At 39.7% G+C, this 21,631-nt stretch overlaps 1 protein-coding gene across 1 annotated transcript; it reads right to left on the reverse strand.

Annotated features, from left to right (window-relative positions):
• Window positions 1–378: 378 nt before the first annotated feature.
• On the reverse strand, window positions 379–5,135 carry cdh26.2 (cadherin 26, tandem duplicate 2; the record flags this gene model as incomplete). The annotated part of the gene is given in 13 exon segments (XM_080853771.1): window positions 379–510; window positions 1,534–1,649; window positions 1,797–2,021; window positions 2,165–2,383; window positions 2,564–2,706; window positions 3,075–3,373; window positions 3,517–3,699; window positions 3,805–3,936; window positions 4,032–4,198; window positions 4,308–4,452; window positions 4,628–4,774; window positions 4,962–5,120; window positions 5,124–5,135. Coding segments are annotated over 13 exon segments (2,079 nt in total).
• Window positions 5,136–21,631: the final 16,496 nt, after the last annotated feature.

A 21,631-nucleotide genomic window follows, 5' to 3' on the forward strand; every position in this document is an offset into this window, starting at 1 on the left:
GTATCCATTGGTTTGAAGTAGGGGTCCAGACTCTCTGGTGCAGTCAAATGGATAAGGGGTATAGGGTTGGGAATGGGATGAGACTCAACATTACACACTGACCCCATCGATGTAGACACGAAGCTTGAGTTAAGTGGCCTACAAATGGTATCCATTGGTTTGAAGTAGGGGTCCAGACTCTCTGGTTCAGTGAAATGGATAAGGGGTATAGGGTTGGGAATGGGATGAGACTCAACATTACACTCTGACCCCATCGATGTAGACACGAAGCCTGAAGTCCCTTTTGTCAAGATGCATTTTCTGGGAATAAAAAAGGACATGATTACTCCAAACAAGAAAAATATATCAACATTAAGGTGAAAAATTCTGTAGAAAGGGTTAACATGTGGAAAGGTCTAGCTCAGACCTGTAATGCTGCTGGGCTGTTGGGCTTGGCAGCGTCCCTTGGGTCGTTATTTGTACTTGAGAAGACAGCTGTGTTGTGTTGACACCATCATTCTTTTGGACAGGCTGTGGCAGAGTAAAATTATAGTTCATACATCATCAGGAATAGTCAGTTGGTGTGCAATTTGACTAATTTCAAACAGATAAACACACTACTGCTTAATTAAAAAAGGACGATGCTAATGAGATATAAAATGCATTGGCCAGTTTATATCCATCTAGACTGCAACTTGACATACTTCATACATCACAACGCTTGAGAAATACTATTAGCATCATAAGCATATGCAGAGCAGAACTGTACTGGTTTAACATATTGATGCCATCAGGCTTTAAAGCGAAAGATGATTACTAGATTACTAGAATTAGTAATTTTTAGAACTTTAGTAACTTTTCAGACCTACATTTGGGTAGATTTCAAACAGAAAATCACCCTGCTAGTGAAAATAATCAAAAAGGACACTCCTTGTCAATCAGTGAGACGTAAAATGCATTGACTGGTGCATGTATCCCTTGGAAATTGCAGCTTGGCATGCTTCTTAAGTCATGTCTAATGATCAAAACATTTCCACAGTTTTTCATGTAGCCTGTGTTGTAGGTACATGTGTTGGCAGGCTGTTGCAATGTAAAAATAAAGATTGCCCCACACATTGAAAGGAATGTAAGGTTTTTTTTTAAGGACTGAATACATACATTATTTTTCATAATGCATTTTAAGCGAACATTTGGGTTCGATTTCAGTCAGAAAAGCACTATGGTGTTGAAATAAAAATGTACATGGTAATAGAACAAGGTTGTTGTTGTTGTTCGCCTTTTCACTCCATAGTGGGGCATAGGCCATAGATAGCAAGTATCCACCGGATTTGGTATCCACTTGTTCTCGATGTTTTAAAAATCCAGTAAATCCAGTGAGTGAGGGATTGGCCCACCCATCATCCTAGTAGTTCTATGCTGAGTAGCCTGGCCTTTTGGCTAACACAGGGTTCTTTCTGTGTAGAAAGTTCCCACTTGGAACCTTTATATTTTTCCTACTACCACAATGGGTTCTAGATTGCACCTAATAGAGCATTGTACAGCTTATCACTTTACCTTAATGTCTTCTCCTGGTCCCTCTGTACAATACTTCTGCAAATGACCCACAGTTGTGCCAGCAACGGGGATGAATTCTCTACGTTCCTCACAGTCGATCATCATCAGCAGGATACCTATGAATGCAATGAAGTCTCACATATGTCATCACAGGCACTGTTGCATAAAGCCTTAACACTAAACTACACACAACAGATACATTTTATTTACAGAGATGTCAGCCGTTTTGAGATTCTGAGAAGGCGACTGCAGTATGGGCTTACAGAGCAGAAGCAGCAGAGCGATGACCGGGACTGCAACGCCTCCTCCAGCCAGTTTGGGTCTGGACTGTCCAGTCTCACACATGGCGAAGGTAGATCCGGTGCAGTCACACACAGTGACATGTAAGTTCTGTTCTGAATGCAGGCCCTGCTTGTCTGAGATTTTCAGCATCAGAGAATGGCGCCCGGCATAGACAACACTTTCTTTGATCAGGTTGGATGTGTTCCCTGAGAGAGACGAACAGAGAAGAACAGCAAAAACAGACAGACATATTAAAGTTAATGAGTTATGTAAATAATTAGCTAACGGTGTAAAACTTTTATTTTATTGCTGCCAGCTCAAATGACTGGAAAAAGTAAAGTCTTGTTACCATATTTAGGCTCAAGTCTCCATTGCCTTTGCACATCACCAAGGATTTCAAAGGTGAATGGTCCACTGTTGTGTCTCTGATCTGGGTCTCTTACTGAGATTTTGACCAGTTCGTCTGACAGGCACATATCTAGCTGGCTTTGCTCCAGAATGGGAATATTATCATTTATGTCAGTCAGGTGGATAATGAGTGTGCCTGTCCCAGTCAAAGGTTTTTTTCCTTAAAAGTCAAATAAAAAGGAATACTTCATATACAAGTGCCATAAGGTAGATGTAAAGAGAAGTAAATCATATTGAAGGATTTCATTAGAAAAGTGCTGTTTTAGGTTTAATGGAATGCAAAAACACCTTACTTATTAATAAAAATGACTTCTATACGATTATATATTAATTATCTCACCATTATCCACTGAGTAAATGATCACAGTGTAAACATTGTTTTTCACGTAAGGAGACTCGCGGTCCAGGTTTTTTGCTGTTGTGATTTCACCTGTCTTTGGGTCGACAGACACCCACCCTGCTGGGTCCTCTCCTTTAAAGTATCTAAATAGAAAGTATGTATCAGAGAGAGAGCGAGATGAAGAGAATAACATTCCACGATGCAACCTGACCATGTAGGCATGTGGTACGTAGGTCAAGTATTTCATTTCACTCTTGTCAAAAATCTCCATCTTCAGATTATGGTAATTTCAATGTGGACTAAGAACCATGGAAATAAAGCCCTGACCTTGCAAGGTAGCTGCTAACAACTCAAACAAGGTAAACTAGCCTCAAATGGGCCCCCCCCCCAGAAGCTGCTGACCAACATACTGAAGCAAATACAACACTTAATTCCACCCAATTTAGCCTGCAACTAGTCATATACTGAATATATGAGACCGAGAGAGCTAGAAGGAGAAGTATTGTCTTACTTTAACATGGCATTATCGTCGTCAGGGTCATGTGCAGTGAGCTGCTCCAAGTAGGAGCCAACAGCAATGCTCTCTTCCATGCGAACATGTTTGACCTCAGGTTTGAAAATGGGAGGCTCATTCACGTTCTCCACCTCAATGGTCACAGCAAATTGAGCGGCAACAAGTAAGCACTTTTCTCTGTCCACCTTCCACGGCTGAGTATCTGATCGCACTTTGACCTCGCAACAGAATGGTGGTTCCTCATTTTCCACAGAGACGGACAGGTTCTTCATAGACACCTTCTCGTAATCCAGCGGCTGGTAAATATTTGATACAAAACATAGACTTCAGATAATGGACCCCATTGTAGGCCAATCGATTTTCAAATATACGATGTCAATAAAATGTGAGCAAATATGCTGTATAAATCTTTCACACAAAAAGAGAGAATTTCAGGAACCTTTATAATTGTGAGAACTCCTTCATTTGTCTCTGGGTTAGTCGTGATCTTGAAATGTCCACCTTGGTCTCCGTGGAGTGTGTACTTGGCCTTCCAGGCAGCTGAGCCTTTGGTGTCTTTATCTGTGACTTGCAGTCTTCCAACTTGAATGTTTCTTTCATTTTCGTTCACTCTTCCATGCACCTTTTTCATAAATAGAGGGAAATATTACTAATAGGGATGATTCTGTGCACAAACTATGAAAGACCTGTCAGTGATATACATTTTATTGATGCTAGAGTAACTTACAAATGGTCTGGATGTTGCAGGGTGATGATTGTTTTGATCGAGAACATTGACGATCACTGTGCTTGTGGAGGAAAGTTGTTTCTTTTCACCTTGGTCCTTTGCCTCCACTAGAATAGTATATTTCTTTTCTTTCTGTGTGGTGAAATTGTATCTTTATTTTTGTAGAATACAAGGCTAATGTGACATTGTACTCACTACCATCGAAGTCAATAGAGAATGTTACATACCTCATAATCCAAACATCCTTTAAATGTTATATTCCCCGAATCTGTGTTGATGTCAAAATGAGCATTTGCAGGGACTGGCAAAATGTCCACGATTCTGAATTTGAAAGTGGAATTGTTTGTTCCTGGCTCATCTGCGTCCGATGCATGAACTGTCGCTACCACGGACCCTGTGTGTCAATTTTTTTAAAACAGAAAATGAAGTCCATGCAAGTCCATGCACAGTTTCTTACAGGGTAAATCACACACATTCCAACAAGGAACCAGTTTTTTTTTTACCTTGCTGCGTTGACTCCTTCAGCATGACATTGTAGATTTCCTCTGAGAAAACCGGTGTGTTATCATTTATGTCCAGTACCTTAATCTCAACTCCAAGTCTTGTGGTAGCTATCCCTAATGTTTGTATTTTCTCCTCATATTTTATCTGCAAGTACAGAGCATATTATGAAAGACATCTACATGTAACATGATAAATAAATAATTGTTCTCTTTATGGCAATTCTATCCGCAGTGGGCACTGTGTGTTGGTGTAAGCAATTAGAAATACAAGTTTGGTCAATGGCTGCAATAAGGAGTACTCAAAAGTATAGCTGGCTTACATTGAGGATCTTAAATTGCTCATAGTCCAGTGGTCCATTGATACAAATGTTTTGTGATTCATCATCAATAAATACAAGGTCCACAGGGTGTTCCGTGACTCCAGGTCCACTGAGTGTCAAATCCCTGTTTTCATTGTTTGCGTGTATCTAAATTTAATAAGTGAAAAGTTATTTGTGGGTTTAAGAGAAGGCAAATCCGCAAATCCAACACGACAGGACAGACCAGTGACACAAACACACACACACACACACACACACACACACACACAGACAGAAGGACAATGCAACACAAGCATAGTGGAATAATTAAATAATCTTTGTCTCAATTACTCACCTGCCCAAAACAAAAAGGGAAGGGTCCAGGATGTTCTTCATCTATACTGAAAGAATCTATGATCCAAGTTCTTTTCTGACGTATGAGATTTCTGGACAAGCCCATGTCTAACAGTCCCACAACCTGTAATAGAAATGCTAACTTCACGGTTGTACCAAATTACACAAATTCCATTGGCTTTCATAAATATGAGTGTATACAATAAAGTATAAAAACAATCATTATACAATATAGGTTATATTTTACAGACTTTCACATATGTAAGGAATCACTTTCCAGAACAATGGTGAACTGGGAGTGGGTGAAGGTTTTTGCGTGCTAATCGGTCTACGCTTTGCTGAATTTTTTATTATTATTACCTCCCGTACTTTGTATTAACTGGTTTCTTGTAGGAATAATGACGGTCAGGATACTGGCCCGCACGTTTTCTAGATTCCGTCATATTCCACGAACACAACCTGTTGCTGGAGAATATCTCAGAAGCTGCAGTGCTGCCGCGGATTGCTACACTTACCAGCATGTTAGAACTAACTGGTCTGGTTCATGGACTGATAGCCAGTATAACCATTCAGTCCAGTACAGAGGCTGGAAGGCAATCTTCTGCTGCAGCATGTCTTAACCAGGTGATTAGCCATGCACCTCAAGACTATCGCCACTGCTTTCTCGTTTGATTAATTAAATAATCCTAGTCAGTCATTGTATTTGTCACGTGCAAGTTACTAATTCAGTTACATTTTCAAAATAATCTAAAATAAATAATCTAAAGCTACAAATAGTAAAGAAGACATATGAAACATTTCAACATTCAGAGGCTCTGCACATACCTGGCTGCTCAGAGGATGTGTGGAAGTCTCTGGCTACAGAATACTCAAGGTGCTTTTTGCTATCTTCCCCTCAAATACCCAGTTTAGTTAATGATACCAGACGTAGAGCCAGATTATCACATATATATGTTTGCACTGACTGGGATCACACGATGAAGATTCAAATATGGAGGTCTGTAAATTATTTTTAAATGGAGGGGTCTGTTACCTCCAGAGGGGGATTACCTGAAGTCTACAAGGATCATGTTTCTGAGAGCTTTATTAAAACTGCCGGACTGAGACTGTACCACCCATCAAATGGAACCAAACATTGCAACGTTTGCTATGGCATACAACACTTAGTACTCTTAATTCCTTTTCCTGCCCTTAGTTTAACCCTTGTGTGGAAAAGCACAGAGAGGAAAATGGGTTTAGAGGGTAGAAATAAGCGCATCAGAAGGGGTGTGAGAAAAGTCAACAAAGTGGTATGCCACCATGACATGTCCTGTAGTGAAACTGCTGAGTAATTGAAACTAGAATGCCATCTGTTTTTAAAGATCTAAAAGTGTTTGGTCTACAATTTAGAACCTTACACATGTATAACTTAGAGCTTTAGACATGTTGACATAGAGCCTTACACATGTTGACTTAGAGCCTTGCACATGTTGACTTAGAGCCTTACACATGTTGACTTAGAGCAGGTGTCGGCAATAGGCAGACCGAGGTCCGGGTCCGGACCCAACTGACGGCATCTCCGGACCGAGACACAATTGCAAAAAATGTATAAATAAATACAATTAAAAATACTACTACTAATAATAAAAATATTTTAAATAATAATGATTTATAAACCCGTAAAATACATCCAATTAACCATAACTTTATGGTAGGCTATGTTTTTGTTTAAACTTTATAATGTCAGTAGCCAATCAAACGATAGCCTACTCTACGCAGCACAGGCTTGCTGTCAAAGCTGCGAGCTGTGAGACTGGTGCACGCACGCGCTGCAGACAAATTGACTGAAGAAAAGAGTGCGTGTGAGTTGAGAGGGAAAGCAAAGTAAGATGCATTACAGTTCGTGGTTGAAAAGAAAGATGGCGTGCTCTGAGAAGTGAAAGGTAGACAGCGAGAACCGAGCTTTCAGTGGACAGACGTGTACATGTTCATTCTGCCTGCCTGCGCGCAGCTCTAAACCTGTGGGCCTGATTTGCTCTGAGACGGTGGCACTCGTCAAAAGCAGCAACGTGAAACGCAACTACGATATGAAGCACAAAGAATTTTATCAAAATGACCCTCTCAAATCCACAGACACTGGTAATACTAGCGCCTAAAGTACTTATATTGGCTAAATTAGCACTGAATCATAATGCACACCTTGTCCTAAAACACGCGCAGTCATATATCAGTGAAATCAACGGACATAACAAATGTGTGATAGACCTCCGGACCCAAGCTTGAGGACATTTTTTGAAACTGGACCCCTTAGAATTTTAATTGGATACCCCTGACTTAGAGCCTTACACATGTATAACTTTGAGTGTTTAACTAAAGGTAGCCTTTTTGTTTGATTACTCACCAGGATGAGGATAAATGTGAGGGTGGCATTCTTCATTCTTGTCTGATTCCGGAGGACACCACTTAAACTAGCTTACTATAGCACTATGAGCTGAAGAAGAGATTGCGGTTTTTATCTTGTGGAGAATGGATGATCAAAGCGGGCAGGGGTGTGACACACAGAGCGCTGACGCAAAATCCTCTTTCCAAGGAATATTAGTTAATGACAAAACTTGCTCCCAGGTATATAGCAAGATGTAACACACCCTTCAGACTGTGAAGCAATATCTCTTTGGAATTAAAGCAATCCATGGTTCATGGAAGCCAAAGTCAGTTGAAAAGGGTTTGAAGCATATTCATAAATAACCAAATGTGTGAAATGCTGTTGATACACAAGAGAACAGAACAGATGAAAGCGAGATTCAGACTTTTATCCAATACTCTGCAAACATCTCCTTTAATTGCCTAAGTCAGAATCTCCCCAAAACTCCAGTGAAGCCCATGATTTGAGAATAAGAGAAGGAGCACAGTTATCAAATGACCCACCCAAAACATTGAACAGAGTTTTCTTGTAATGGGCGACAATTCTTTCTCTCTGTCCAAACATTTGCTGTAGTATGCAACATGGAAACGCCTGGTTTGTTAGACCCCCCCACCCCCAAATTCAAAGAAAATCACAGAGCGACACACATCCATGCACTGCAAATGCGTGCATCTGCAGAAAATCAAATTGAATCAATCACACCAAATAGGTCAAATGAAAGTGATGTGTTGTCTAAATATAAATAACTACTATAACCTAATGTGTGGTAACTCCTTAGACATAATTCTGTAGTGATCCTGCAGAGTCTGTTTTTGACGTTCCTGATGTTTACGGAACATTCACAGGCATAAGCAGACCCAGACATGTCAGGACACAACCACAAGGAGATCTAGATGTAACATTTAGCAGTGCATGACAGTGTAAGGGTCTAATACCTCCACCTCATGGGCGTGTGACGCGCACACAGCAAGAAGCAACTCACACAGTCCAACCACCCTGTGCTCAAGTGACACATGTAGTACCTGTAGATTGCAGCAGTCATACCATTTCAACACATGATGCAATAAGCTAAGTTAATATATTTGAATTGCCAGCAAACAGCACATTAATGGACACAATAGAAAGCTGTACAGCCCATCATACAGAATTTACTAAACTTATACCACTGGCAGTAGCTGTGTCTGTTCGTCTTATTCCTGGCCAGGTATGCCTTGCCACTGACCCAGCCTGATTTTTTTTATAGCAGGCTTGCTTAAGATATCATAGCGTTATTTAAATCATATACATTTGATTATCTATTTGTAAAATTTAAATAATAACTGTATCCAAAAATGATGACATTCACACACCAGACATTCAACCATATATAGGACCTCACATACAGTATAGTGCAAAACACATTGAAAGCGATGCATGTCTGTAAAGATCAGACCAGCGGAGTTTCTAGCTGTTGAAAAGATCAGGGAGCTTACTCAAGTTTGCCTGGAGCTTGTCTTTTGTTTTTTTTTTCTTTATTATTTTGTTTTTTTGAAGGGTGTTTTGGGGAGGTATATCGACTTATGATGATGACATACATGACAAAAGAGAAAACAATTTTTTTTTAAAAATTATTTTTATGTGCCTGTATAACCTATAGGTACGTGTTTTGCTCCCCAAGCATGCTTTGAAAATACTGTTTCTTCTGGTCATGTCAACAAACACCTTGATGCAGGGTTTTTTATGGCCCCTATGACCTTTCGACCCCTGGGCCTGTGTCCAATAGGCCCATGTGGTAATTCTTGTGTTAAATTTACATGTATACATAAGGAAACATATGGGCTTCTTTGTATAAATGAACTTGGAATTTACTGGACCCTTGGGCAGGGTATACACTATCATCATACTACAGTATGTCTAAATATAGCTGCAAGCAGCCATAATCGGGGCCAGCAGATCCAAGCAAACCTCACCCTGAATTCAATAGATACTAATTGATCAGGAGGTATGTACTGTATGATACAAAGAATTGTATAATGTATCATCAGCTATCGGCATTTTTTTTTTGTATTATTATGCAGGGCAGACAGATTCATTGGCATTAATTACTCATATCATTATTTCCTCGACTTTGCAGATGCAGTACAATTACATTTTCTGGGATAAGCAACTCTATGAACCACATGGAAAACATTACATCTGCCTTTCAATTCAATATTAAATACTTTTTATTTCATGAAACCGTTTTCTGCAGAATAGCATCCTCATAAACATACATCCATACACATGCACGTACACTTGCCATTAGTTCGCAGATCTATCACAAATGACCATGCTTTAAAACAAAAGAAATGTTCTACAACAACACCACACTTGAGTAAGTACCTCAAAAAGATGACATGTAGGCAGCCATTTTACAAACACAGTTTATATCATGAAGAATTGTTCATTAAGATGTTCACAGCAGCATTCTGTTTATACAAAATGAAAATGAAGATGAAGATGAACTCCCTTAATAAGCACCTCCTGTCAGATTCTTCCCCAGGATATCCAAAGCTAAAATATTAGGCAATAGCTCTAGTTTTTTTCTTTTTAGTATGCTATTGAGTCTTCACAGCGTTCCTTGAACGTGAATCCCCCATGGGATGAAGCAGCCAGTGCTGGTCACTTTATCAGTTAAATGAAGGCCATCTTGGCTTGGAGCTGCTGTTAAAAAGAGATAGTTGAAGACAGCAGCAGCTACGCTGCGTGCTTACCAAAATGTCTATTCCAGTATCCAACCAAACGTTAACATTACCTACATTTCCCATTTAAAATGAAGAAAAAATTAAATTAAATAAAAAACAGTGCATAAAGTTTTTCAGTAAAACCCAACATAACATTCATTTTTTTGGCTCGTCTCAAGGTTTTCTTTTCATTTTAAATTAATTTATGTACACATACACAACTTTATTTACAGTTTGTTGTACTTTTACTTATTGTTTTAAGTAAAAACATTTAAACACAGAATTCAAAATATACGTTTCAAGTACTTTGCCCTCCCAGTGTTCTAAACAGGGATACTGCATTTGGCATCCTGTCATTTGAGTAGGGGGGACTAACACCTGAGACTTCTCTCCTCTGTACACATCTTTAGTTTCAACAAATCCTTGTCAGTGTGTTGCTGATTTAGGGGTTTATATAGCTCTCAAATTAGAATGTTTCCCCAGTGACCTGTATTCACATGCAATTTAATTTGCCATGTAGTGAACCCATGTAATAAAGTTAAAGTTTTCAAAACAGATTCTCTCTCTTTTTACAATGGGACCTAAGCATCAACTTCAGTTAGGTCTGGTCTACATATAGTAGCCAAAGTTCTGAACTCTGGTCCTAGATCCTGGAGCAGGTCTGTGTCCAAGTCACTGTCAGGGATGGAGATGGCGTCCAGCTGAGGGTCTGAGGCTGGTTCCCCTTCATAGGTATACTCATGGGGATTGTAGTCCCCCAGCTCATTGCCCAAGCTCTCCAACATGTTGAGTTTCTGCAGAGGCGAAAGATGTGAGTCCTTTCACTGTGTTCTCTTACACAGGATAGGTTTGAATCTCATAGAATTTAGCGTTGATTATTTCAGTGTAGGAAAGGGCATTTATAGGGTATAATATGAAAGATTTGAGATTTTCAGTAATGAATATCTTGCTATTATCAATCCAATTTCATTTCTTTAGTCACATATAAAAGGTTTAGTACACAAAATTGAACAAAAAAAGTGAATAAACTAGTGTATCAAGGACTAGAATAATTAAATAAAAAAAGAGATATACTAAGTCCACAGAAAAGGACATTTTATATGAACTTGTATAACTAGCATGAGCAGGTTAAAGTATTTGTTCAATTGAGCAGGCACGGCAATAAAGGTTTATATAGGGGAATTAATATATAGAGAGCGTCAGCATATCAGTTACCTGCATGAGTTGAGTGATCAAAACGTCATGTCTTAGGAAGGAAGCATCTGCATAGGTGTATTTTCTGCTCCTCGTGGATCTCTTTATGCAATTAGTAACAGATACATTTTCAAATGTAGTAAAGCATAGATTTAAATTTTACATTTCATTTAACAACACACACATATTCAAACATATACAAAAACAATAGAGCAGATGTCTCGTTCATTATTTGTGAGCATACCTGTGCAAATCCAAACTCTTGCCGTGACTTCCTCATTGAACTCTATCATTGCAACAAAACCAAAAAATACATACAAAATATAACTTTAGCTTGGATGTATCACAAAAATGGAAATACTTTGAGTTCGGCAGTTTCAACTTACCATCCTTTCCATTTCAAACCGATTGAATTCTGCATACCCAAACTGAGACAACTCTCGGCCATTCTGAATTTAAATCAAAGGTATGTAGTGTTATTTAGAGTCCATTAGATTTATATTTACATTTTATACATACATTTTAGTGACCTCACATTTACGATTATTGGGCTTTATCCTGTAAAATGTCCTAAATAAACTAGATGGTGGAAAACAAACTCTAAACAGAGGAAAGCAGTGGAAAGATTTCTATACCTCTAAGGGAGAAGATTATGTTTTCTCTTATCAATGGGAATTCATATTGTGCTTTAGTCAAGTAGGATGTATCTCAGGATGCAGATGTTCAGGCTGGAGATACTTTGCCAGCAGAATAACATCAAGGAGTAACTCAAGTGCATTATTGTAGATGGTGCGCATAGATAAATAGACATAGTCAGTAAATAAATAATACATTTGTTTTGCTGTTGGTCAAATAGCAACAATGTTATATTTTCAAGATCTTCTCTAGTTTCCACTGCCTGAAGTAAACTAATTATGTTGGTTGTGAAACCCTATATTGCATGCTTTTGTGTGTCATATTTACTGTAAATATTTGTTACTGTAAGTACTGTAACATCCATACACTTACACTCCGTCCAGTAAATTCTTGCTTTTCGACGGCAGGGTTCACGGTATTCATAGTTTTGACATCTATGACATCTACAGCTTTTTTGATCACGTCAACCTTTCCCCCTGGAAAAGGAATCTGAACACATACATATTTATCTCACCTCTGAGTGAAGCTTATTTTTGAGCAGAAATGCCATTATTTTATCACATTCTGTTACCACATACCTGGCAATCAGTTCCAGGTGTCTCAATATTTGAGGGCAGTAGATGCCATCCAGGACCGTCATCTGCTAAGATGAAGACTTTTCCTCTCTTACATGAGAGCAGACATGCCAGCAACAGCAAAGCTGTAATCACACATACAGTAGCAATACAAAAAAAAGGATTTAAAATCATGAACTTGCATGCACTGTAGATCATAATAAGCCAATAGATTGCTTACGGCCTTAACAATCCTGTAAGTCTCAGAAAGAGTGCACATTAATCTTCTCCTACGCCTTAGGCACTCCAGCCTGAACTCTAGTCACACTAATAACTATGTTTGCTCTCACTTTAATTTGATTCCAGTCACAGATTGTTTGTTTTAGCACCTCCATTGGGGCATGACATTCCCCTCTAGCCTTCTCAAGAAAAGAATGACAAGGTTGGGTTAGTCAGAGAGTTCCTGCACAGCCTCACCTAGCAGGAGCAGCAGAGCCAGGAAAATAATCCCAATGGCAACCCCGCCCAGATTTGATGACGTGTTCCGTGTTAGGTGGCAGTCTTGTGACATTGTGCAGTCACAGACAGTGACAGACAGATTTTGGAGGGAATGGTGGCCTTGAGAGTCAGAGATTTTTAAGGTCAACATGTGGTGGCCCGCGTGCACAGCCTTGTCCTTCACCAGGTTTACCGTTGTCCCTGTTCAGAATATTTGAATGCAAATTAATTAATCAATAAATAAAGAGAGAACAGTATACAACACTGTTTAGCACATAAGGTATCGAAAATCTTTGTTCATTCACTCTTCCATTTTGCATTGCATTAACCTTTCATATTTAAAATATATTTTTCTTCTCCACAAAATAGGGCTGGGATAATGTGAAGTCACACCGTAGGTGGGGTCAAGCTTCCATTTCTCTTTGACATCTCCGAGCAGTTCAAAATGGAAGGGGTCACTGTAGGGACGGAGGTCCAGATCGTGAGCAGAGATGCTGGTCAAGGTAGGCTCATCGGACTGGCAAATGGCCAGGGAACTCACGTTCAAGACAGGAACATTGTCATTCTGGTCAATCAGGTAAATATTAAGCGTTCCAGTACCAGTCATAGAGGGTTCCCCTGCCAAGTACAGAGACATAGAGAAAGCCTTGGTATTGAAATCAGTAATGGTTAAATGTGCAAGTTCATCAGATGCAGCAATTCAGAAACGGCTTGTGTACTAGTTAAAAATGACACAACAATAAAGCTGCTGGCATGAATGCATACAGTATAGGGTGACCAGACGTCCTCTTTTTCCCGGACTCTTTTTGAGACCTATAAAAAGCGTCCGGCAGGGATTCCTAAATTGTCCGGGATTTTGTCTCGCCGGATGAATCTGTATATTGCAGTTACCGCGGCGACCGACAGATGAGGAATTTAGGAAACACACCAGCGGCCAATGACTGGTTATAGCTCATCAAAAGTGGCTTACCATATGCTATATATACCCTCGGAATGGCCAACCTATCTCGGTCATGGTGGCCATTATTTTGTAGAAAGGAAATAGTCAGTAGCAATCTATAACACAATTATATGCTTATCCTACATAAACTATGGAAACTATTTAAAAAAAACGATTCAATTAAATGAATAATTTCTTATTTTCATTGGTATTGTTGTCATATACAGATATGCAATGATTTGTGGGTAATATTTTGATGTCCAATGTCAAGTCTCTATTTGATCATGTGACTAGACGATCTAATGATGCAAAATCTAAACGTCAAGACCTAGAGGCAAAGTACACAGGCAAGCACCTTTCAAACATAAAGGTGGTGATGCATGATATGCTTTTTCAATGGAAAGGATAGCCAGCCTCTCCTGCTCCATGCGGCCAGGTAGGTAGGTCTTATTGAGTTTCAATTTGGAAAAAGATCTCTCGGCTGTTACCACTGTCACATATGTCAGAAACAATAGCAGAGCAGTGCACTGCACACCTTACCGAAGGTGGATTTTAGGGAATGATATTCACAACCTGCATCTTGGCAAATTGGGAGACTACGGACTGCTAGGCAATCTGCTCCAAAACAGGCCCTGAATGATAGGTCGCCGCCGAGCACCTGTTTCATTGTATATGTGTTTTTCAGATGTTGGTAAAGCTGCTGTGCCGCCGCAACAAATCGTGCCTTTCTTAAGTGTTTTTAAAGAACCTTTCAGCACTTTGACCGTTTGTTTACGTTAGTGTGTCAGAGTGCTATTGTTGATAGCTTTCTTTTTCACATGTCTACTTTCCCAATACAATAGCCTTAGTAACTAATTCGACTGTAGAATCCAACACATTTCTGGTAATAGGCCTATGTATTGGTAGATACATTAATATTAAGACATTAATATTAATGAGAGGGAGGCCAGCTATTAGAGTTTGTTGTTGCTTTATCTTTAGCAAAAGGAGAGATGACACAATGGATTATACATAATTACAACAACATTATACAGGAAAGTTTAACTTTTATATATATATATATATATATATATACTCCTAATGGTGTGTGTGTGCGCGCGCCTCTTAACTAGTAAATAGCGCGCACTAGGGCCCTTGATAATAGCATGCCCCCCCCCCCCCCCCCCCCCCCCCCCGACCGTCACCGCTGAAGTGTCCTCTTTTTCACCAACTCAAATCTGGTCACCCTACAGTATGTGGGAAGTGCATTGCCCATAGCTATATAGCTATAGATGTGTCTGCCTTCACGAGCTGCTGTGCAAACAAAACATTACCAACTCACCTTACGCAAATAACCCCCTCCCTCACACCCACCAACACTCGCACAAGACTTTGACACACTATTCCCAATGCAGGCGTGACATTGATGCTGTAAAACATTTGGCTGACTGGATGCAGAGGTACAGTACAGGGTATTCTCCCCTTGCATCCATGCATATAAAGTTAAGTAGTTTCCCCAGCAAAGAAATTCACGGATTAACGATTGTTGTCCAGAAATGCCCCACTTGTAGTTACTAACCATCATCTACCGCCCATATGATGACAGTATAAACACTGTCTTTCACATGGGATGACTCTCGGTCCATGGCGTGTATTGTGCTGACTTGGCCTGTCTTAGAGTCCACAGTAACCCAACCAGCTGGATCTTTCCCAACTCGGTATCTAAGGAAGAGACAGAGACCAACAAGGTAAAGATGAGAGCTGGGGCAGAGACCATTTGATTTGAAAAGGCACAAAGGTTTGTGGCATGAAGTTTGTGGCATAAATGTGAAATACTAACAGGCCAAGCTACATTAAGCCAGAGGACGTGTTAATGATTGTTAAAACAAAAATCCAGATTTAAAGTCTGTTATTATGATAGTCCTCAGTGTTACTGTGTCGTGAGTTTAAAATCTGAAGGAGGTCATCATCCAGGAAATTATTTCAGATGCGGTCATTTTCTAGATTAATCAAGCTCCACAACAATTGCTAACTGATCATTTCTTTTATATCACACTTGATTCTTAGGGAAATGCTTTCTCATGCTCTTACTCAAAACTACTGGCATAGACACTATCATGGTCATCTGCAGTGAACTTGTCCAGGGGTGTTCCAACAGGAGAGTCCTCCATCACCCTTATGTTTTTGATGTCAGGGAGGAAAGTGGGAGGGTCGTTTATGTCCTCAATGGTGATGGTGATTGGCCGAGAGAAGAGAGGGGCCGGTTGAGGGGGACCTTTGGCCTGGCATGAGAAGTAAGGCTCCTCATTCTCAACGGTGACACTCAGGTTTCTCTGGTGACCATCCTCGTAGTCTAGAGGCTGAAGAACAAACCTTAAAACTTATTCATAGCAGTTATATATCACTAGATATTTGCCATATGGCAGTAGTTCAACAGAATTGTATTACACTTGATAACAAAATGTCTCTCTCGAGAAGGAAGTAATTTCCTTCTTTGTCTTCCCTGTTTGTGAATAGTGAGATCACACTCATATAAATAACGGATTATAAATGGGAAGATTAAAAATGTTTTGTGGTAGAAAAAAAAAGATTTTGTGGTAATTGTCACCGGCCATGACATGCTTTAGCCATACTGTTAAACTCAATGAAACATTACATGAGGTGCTGTGTGAACTTAACTTAACTGTTTGATTATCTTGTATTATTCAGTTACATGATTACCTCTGGATATCCTTCCTAATTCAACACCTGAATTTGGCTCACAAGATGTCTGTGTTTGAAAGATCTACAAGTACCATGAAATCCCACTACAAATTAAAAAAGGTAATACAAGCTGCCATTTTAGAATAAATATGTACCTTAACAACAGTCAAAACTCCTTCATTCGTCTCTGGGTTAGTCGTGATCTTGAAATTTCCACCTTGGTCTCCGTGGAGTGTGTACTTGGCCTTCCAGGCAGCTGTGCCTTTGGTGTCTTCGTCTGTGACTTGCAGTTGTAGAATAGTCACACCGCTCTCTCCTTCCTTCACTATGCCAGAGCCCTAATTGAAAGATAGCAGAACATCTCACTTCTGAGTGGGGCTTCACCAAATTCAACCAGGTGACCTCTCCAGCAATGAACATGGCTGCTGCCAAACTGTTCTATTCTATTTGAGTATGAAATGTATTCCGCTCAGGATCATCATCAAGGGTCCCCTCCTTAGGGACATACAGAACTTTAGGGAACATAGGTTAGCTCTAGCAAAGGGTGATACATTTGCACAAAAAAAGAAAAAAAGTGAAAACTAGTAAATATGTTGCCGTTTCCTCTCACTGACGCATAACTGTGAAAAGCCCAATGGCCTTTAGGTTCATGAAAAGCCCTGTGGATGAAAATGTCTATATTACATTAATTGGTGCATCATAGAAGCTAACTCTTGCACTTCATCCTCTCTCCCTGCCTTACTCTTTGCTTCCCTATCTATACGACCCTCCCAGTACACCAATAACCAAGTTGTGCTTTCCTCTCTGAAAATTTGGAAACAGTTTAGACAGCACTTTGGACTAAAATCCCCCTCTGTTCTCACTCCTATCTGCATCAATCACCTATTCCTGCCCTCGACTATAGACACAGCTTTCACCCGCTGGAAGGAGATGGGCCTGGTCTCTTTTTGCGACCTGTACTTAGACAAGACATTTGGAAGCTTTGATAACCTTGTCACTAAATTCGGTGTTCCAAACCACGGTTTATTTAGGTACTTTCAATTGTGCAATTTTGCAAGAGCTCTCTTCACATCCTTTCCAAATCTGCCTGAAAAAAACGTTATTAGAAAACATAATGTCCTCCCCAGTATTACAAAATAGTATTTCTTCAATCTATAATCTTCTTCTCGGTACAATCATCTCCTCTTTTGGGGCTAAGGGACTCATGGGAAAAAGAGCTGGGGATGAATTTAGAAATCTGGTGGAGGGATGTATTGCTTAAGATGAATTCAACTTGTGTATGTGCTCATATGAGTCTCATTCAGTTCAAAGTGGTTTATAGACTCCATTATACCAGGGCCAGACTGAAGAAACTGTTTCCTGGTACAGATGATTCTTGTATCAGGTGTTCCCTCTCTCCTGCAGACCACGTACACACATTCTTCTCTTGCCCTACGCTTCACTCTTTCTGGATGTCTTTTTTTGACACCCTCTCTAAAGTTCTTAACATCTCCCTAGCTCCATGCCCCTTGATTGCTATCTTTGGTGTGTCTCCTGTGGTGGGCAAGTTTACCAACTGCCAGGCTGACTGTATTGCTTTTGCTGCTCTTATAGCCAAACGTCGGATTCTGCTACATTGGAAGAGTCCTAATCCACCAAGCACAACTTCCTGGTTAAAAGATTTAATGTCATTTTTGCATCTTGAAAAAATCAAACACACAGTCAGGGGCTCCATGAAAAAAATCTACAGAACCTGGGACCCCCTCTTATCGTTCCTGAACCATCTAACATCGATCGACACTGACTAATGAACCCCCTTCCCCCCTTTTTCTTCCCTTTTATTCATTTATTTATTAACTTTGAGTTTTTTATTTATTATTATTAATTATTATTTTTTTTTTTACTGAAGTTTGATATAAAGCTATAAGTGATAAGCCTTTGTTGTACTGAATAGGACCCGTGGGTGGGTGGGTGGGAAGGTGGTACCACATTTGTTTACTGTTCATGTGGTTACTCCTGTTTTGTGTTAAAAAAAGAAAAAAAAATGCCAGACCTTTGTACGGTCTACTCCTGTATTGCTTGATATATGCTTTGTGGTCTGATCAATAAACACATTATTAAAAAAAAAGAAAAAGAAAATGTCTATATTGGCTGTAGCAGCCAAATGGGTTGCTGCAGCTAAATGTGTTCGTCACTCAATGTGTAATTTCCCTGTTGTACACTGGGTGTTGCTGTTCATTGCACATGTGTTTTTAGCCTACTGTTGTGTTGACCCCGGAAGGGCAAATAGTTTTGACTGTGTGGGAGCACAGTATAATACTGAGCTACTTTGCTGTTGAACCCCAGGAATAACCTGTTTGATGCGCTTGATCAGTTTTAGATGATTACCGTCAGCGAGATAAAAGCCATACCCGTCTTGATTGCGTAAAACAGTTATCCATTTATTGTACCATTGTCTATTTAAACGCAGAGCAACGACATGTCACTCGCTCAAACCTTCGCGGTATAGTGGTCAAAACCATTTGCCCTTCCGGGGTCAACACCTGACCACAACAGTAGGCTTCCTACCTATATGCCTAAAACACATGTGCAATGAACAGCAACACCCAGTGTACAACAGGGACATTACACATTGAGTGACAAATACATTTAGCTGCAGCAACCCATTTGGCTGCTACATTGCCTATTCTGTATCAACAAATTGGGGGGGAATCTTCCTAGCTCCAGTGATAAACAACTTGTTTTCTACAAATGACCCGAACCAAAAAACGATTGAGGTTACTTTAACCACTTTAGAACAACACAGCCCTTTGTGCATCCCAGAGCTAAACCAAAAAAGGAGGTAGTCCAAACTTACAGTTTGACCAGTGAAGATAGGAACGTGGTTGTTATTGTCATTAACATTGATTATCACTGTTGCAGTACTGGAGAGTTGAACTACTTCTCCCCGGTCCTTTGCCTCGACCAAGACTGTGTACCTCTGGGATCTCTATAGAAAAAAATGTAATTGAATATTGTCAAATTCAAAACATACCAAAATTAGGAATTATAGGACAAATATAGCAGTTTTACAAGAACTATAAAATAATCCATCTGTCCTCTGTTGTAAGCCTACAAGTGTTTAAAGCAAAATGCTTAAAGGTTGTACTCAAAAGTAAATAGAGGTAAACATATTTATCCCTTATTCCATACACCTTATGTATTCCAAGTTGGCACTCCAAAGTAAATCCAGATGAAACTCTAATTCTATACTGTGTCCTATTTTTGTCTTGAAAGTCATCTAAAGAAAAAAGAGAGTGAACACCGAAAAGACCAGCATGGTTGTGTTGGGGGCCCACTCACCTCATAATTCAGGCATCCCTTCAATGATATTTTTCCTACGTTATCTGTTTGCTCAATGACAAAGTCAATGTCAGGATCTCGCGGGGTAACTGACACAATTCTGAGGTCAAAGGTTCCATTCGCTGTTTTTGAATCATCAAGGTCTTCTGCCCTCACTATGACAACGAGTGTATCTGTTGAAATGTCAATCTGTTTAGTATTATGGCAAATTTGTAATACTGTTCAACCCTAAAACTTTGTATGGTTAATACTGGAATGTGAAATAAATAAGTGCCAAATTAGTATCTACACGATAGAATGAAAAACTATCAACATAAGTCAGAAAAAGCAAAGCTATGGTCATGACAAACCTTGCTTTGCTGACTCGTCCAGGCTGACTTCATACTCCTGGTCAAACTTCGGAGCGTTGTCGTTCACGTCTTTGATTTTTATCTCCATACCAAGCCGTGTGTCTACTTCGCCATTTGACTGATTTTTGGCTTCAAAGTGGAGCTTCATACGGACATTTAGGGAATACAAACATTGAAATGTTTCAAGAAAGATAAGAGAAGCTTTCTAAGCCTCTCAAACAAATTGGTCACAATTGCCTTTAAGAGTTTGGAAGGATCACGACTTTGTCCCCCTCCTGTTGTAATCTATATAAACCTGTTATAATAATAAAGTTTTAAAATAATCAATGTGGCATGGAAGGGCTGAGCAATGCTAAATGCCTGAAACAATCCAGTAAGGCAGCAAAAAAAACAGGGTTTGTGTTTAAAAGGGGATATCTATTAAACTACTTTATTGTATGTAATTCCACAACAGCACTGAGGCGAAAGTGCACATAGTCAGTGTTTACCTTGAGAATTTTAAATATCTCATAGTCCACTGGCTTATGTATCAATATGACTCCCTTTTCGTTTATTTCGAGCACACCCTTTGGATCTTCATCAACTCCCTGTCCATAGATGTCAAACTCGACGATGTATTTAACGTTCAAGTTTATCTGAAAAAAAAAACCCAACACAACACAATGCAAATTTGCACCCAAAGACGCACACATACAAGGAAATAGCACAAGGTACAACAGAAAATAAAGCAAAACTAATTAACATATTGCCATACCCACTGTAGTCATAAAACCTATTCCAACCCAAAGCACAAAAGCTGAGCAGGTGTGTATGCATATGTTTTTGTAATGAACACTCATGATTGATGGTCAGACTCATGGAGCACCAATCACTTGCTGTGTGGTTCTTATATGCTCACCTCCCCCAGCTCGTACGGAAAAGGACCAGGAAGCGCTTCCTCCATTTCAAAGGAGTCTATAATCCAGTCTCGCTTCTGTCGGATCTTACCCCTCAGTAGGGCAGAGTCCACAAGTACTACTGCCTGTTGTCAGTCAGAGAAAAGATAACAGGGAAAAAATAAACAATGGTTAAATTCCCATTAAACAAAGGTTGTTAAGTTGTTGTCTGTATACCCATGAGGATCGTCCGCCACTAAGGGACTTTCACATGAGCATCAGTATGATATCTGATTCCATGGTTTTATTTTGAAAGGCCCAGCACCCACAATTTTGAGGCTGGCACCGAAAAGCACCTTTTAAATCTTACAACTTGGTCTCATTCACATGTGTCTCTCACTCTTACCTATTTCTGTTCTGAAATGTCTACCTCCTTTCTTACCATAGTTAATCGTTCCTTTATACATCTCCTTAATTTATGTCCCCTCAGCAGATATTTGCTACTCCTTGTTTCTTTA

The sequence above is a fragment of the Sprattus sprattus genome (assembly GCF_963457725.1).
Source record: "Sprattus sprattus genome assembly, chromosome: 16".
Taxonomy (NCBI): domain Eukaryota; kingdom Metazoa; phylum Chordata; class Actinopteri; order Clupeiformes; family Clupeidae; genus Sprattus; species Sprattus sprattus.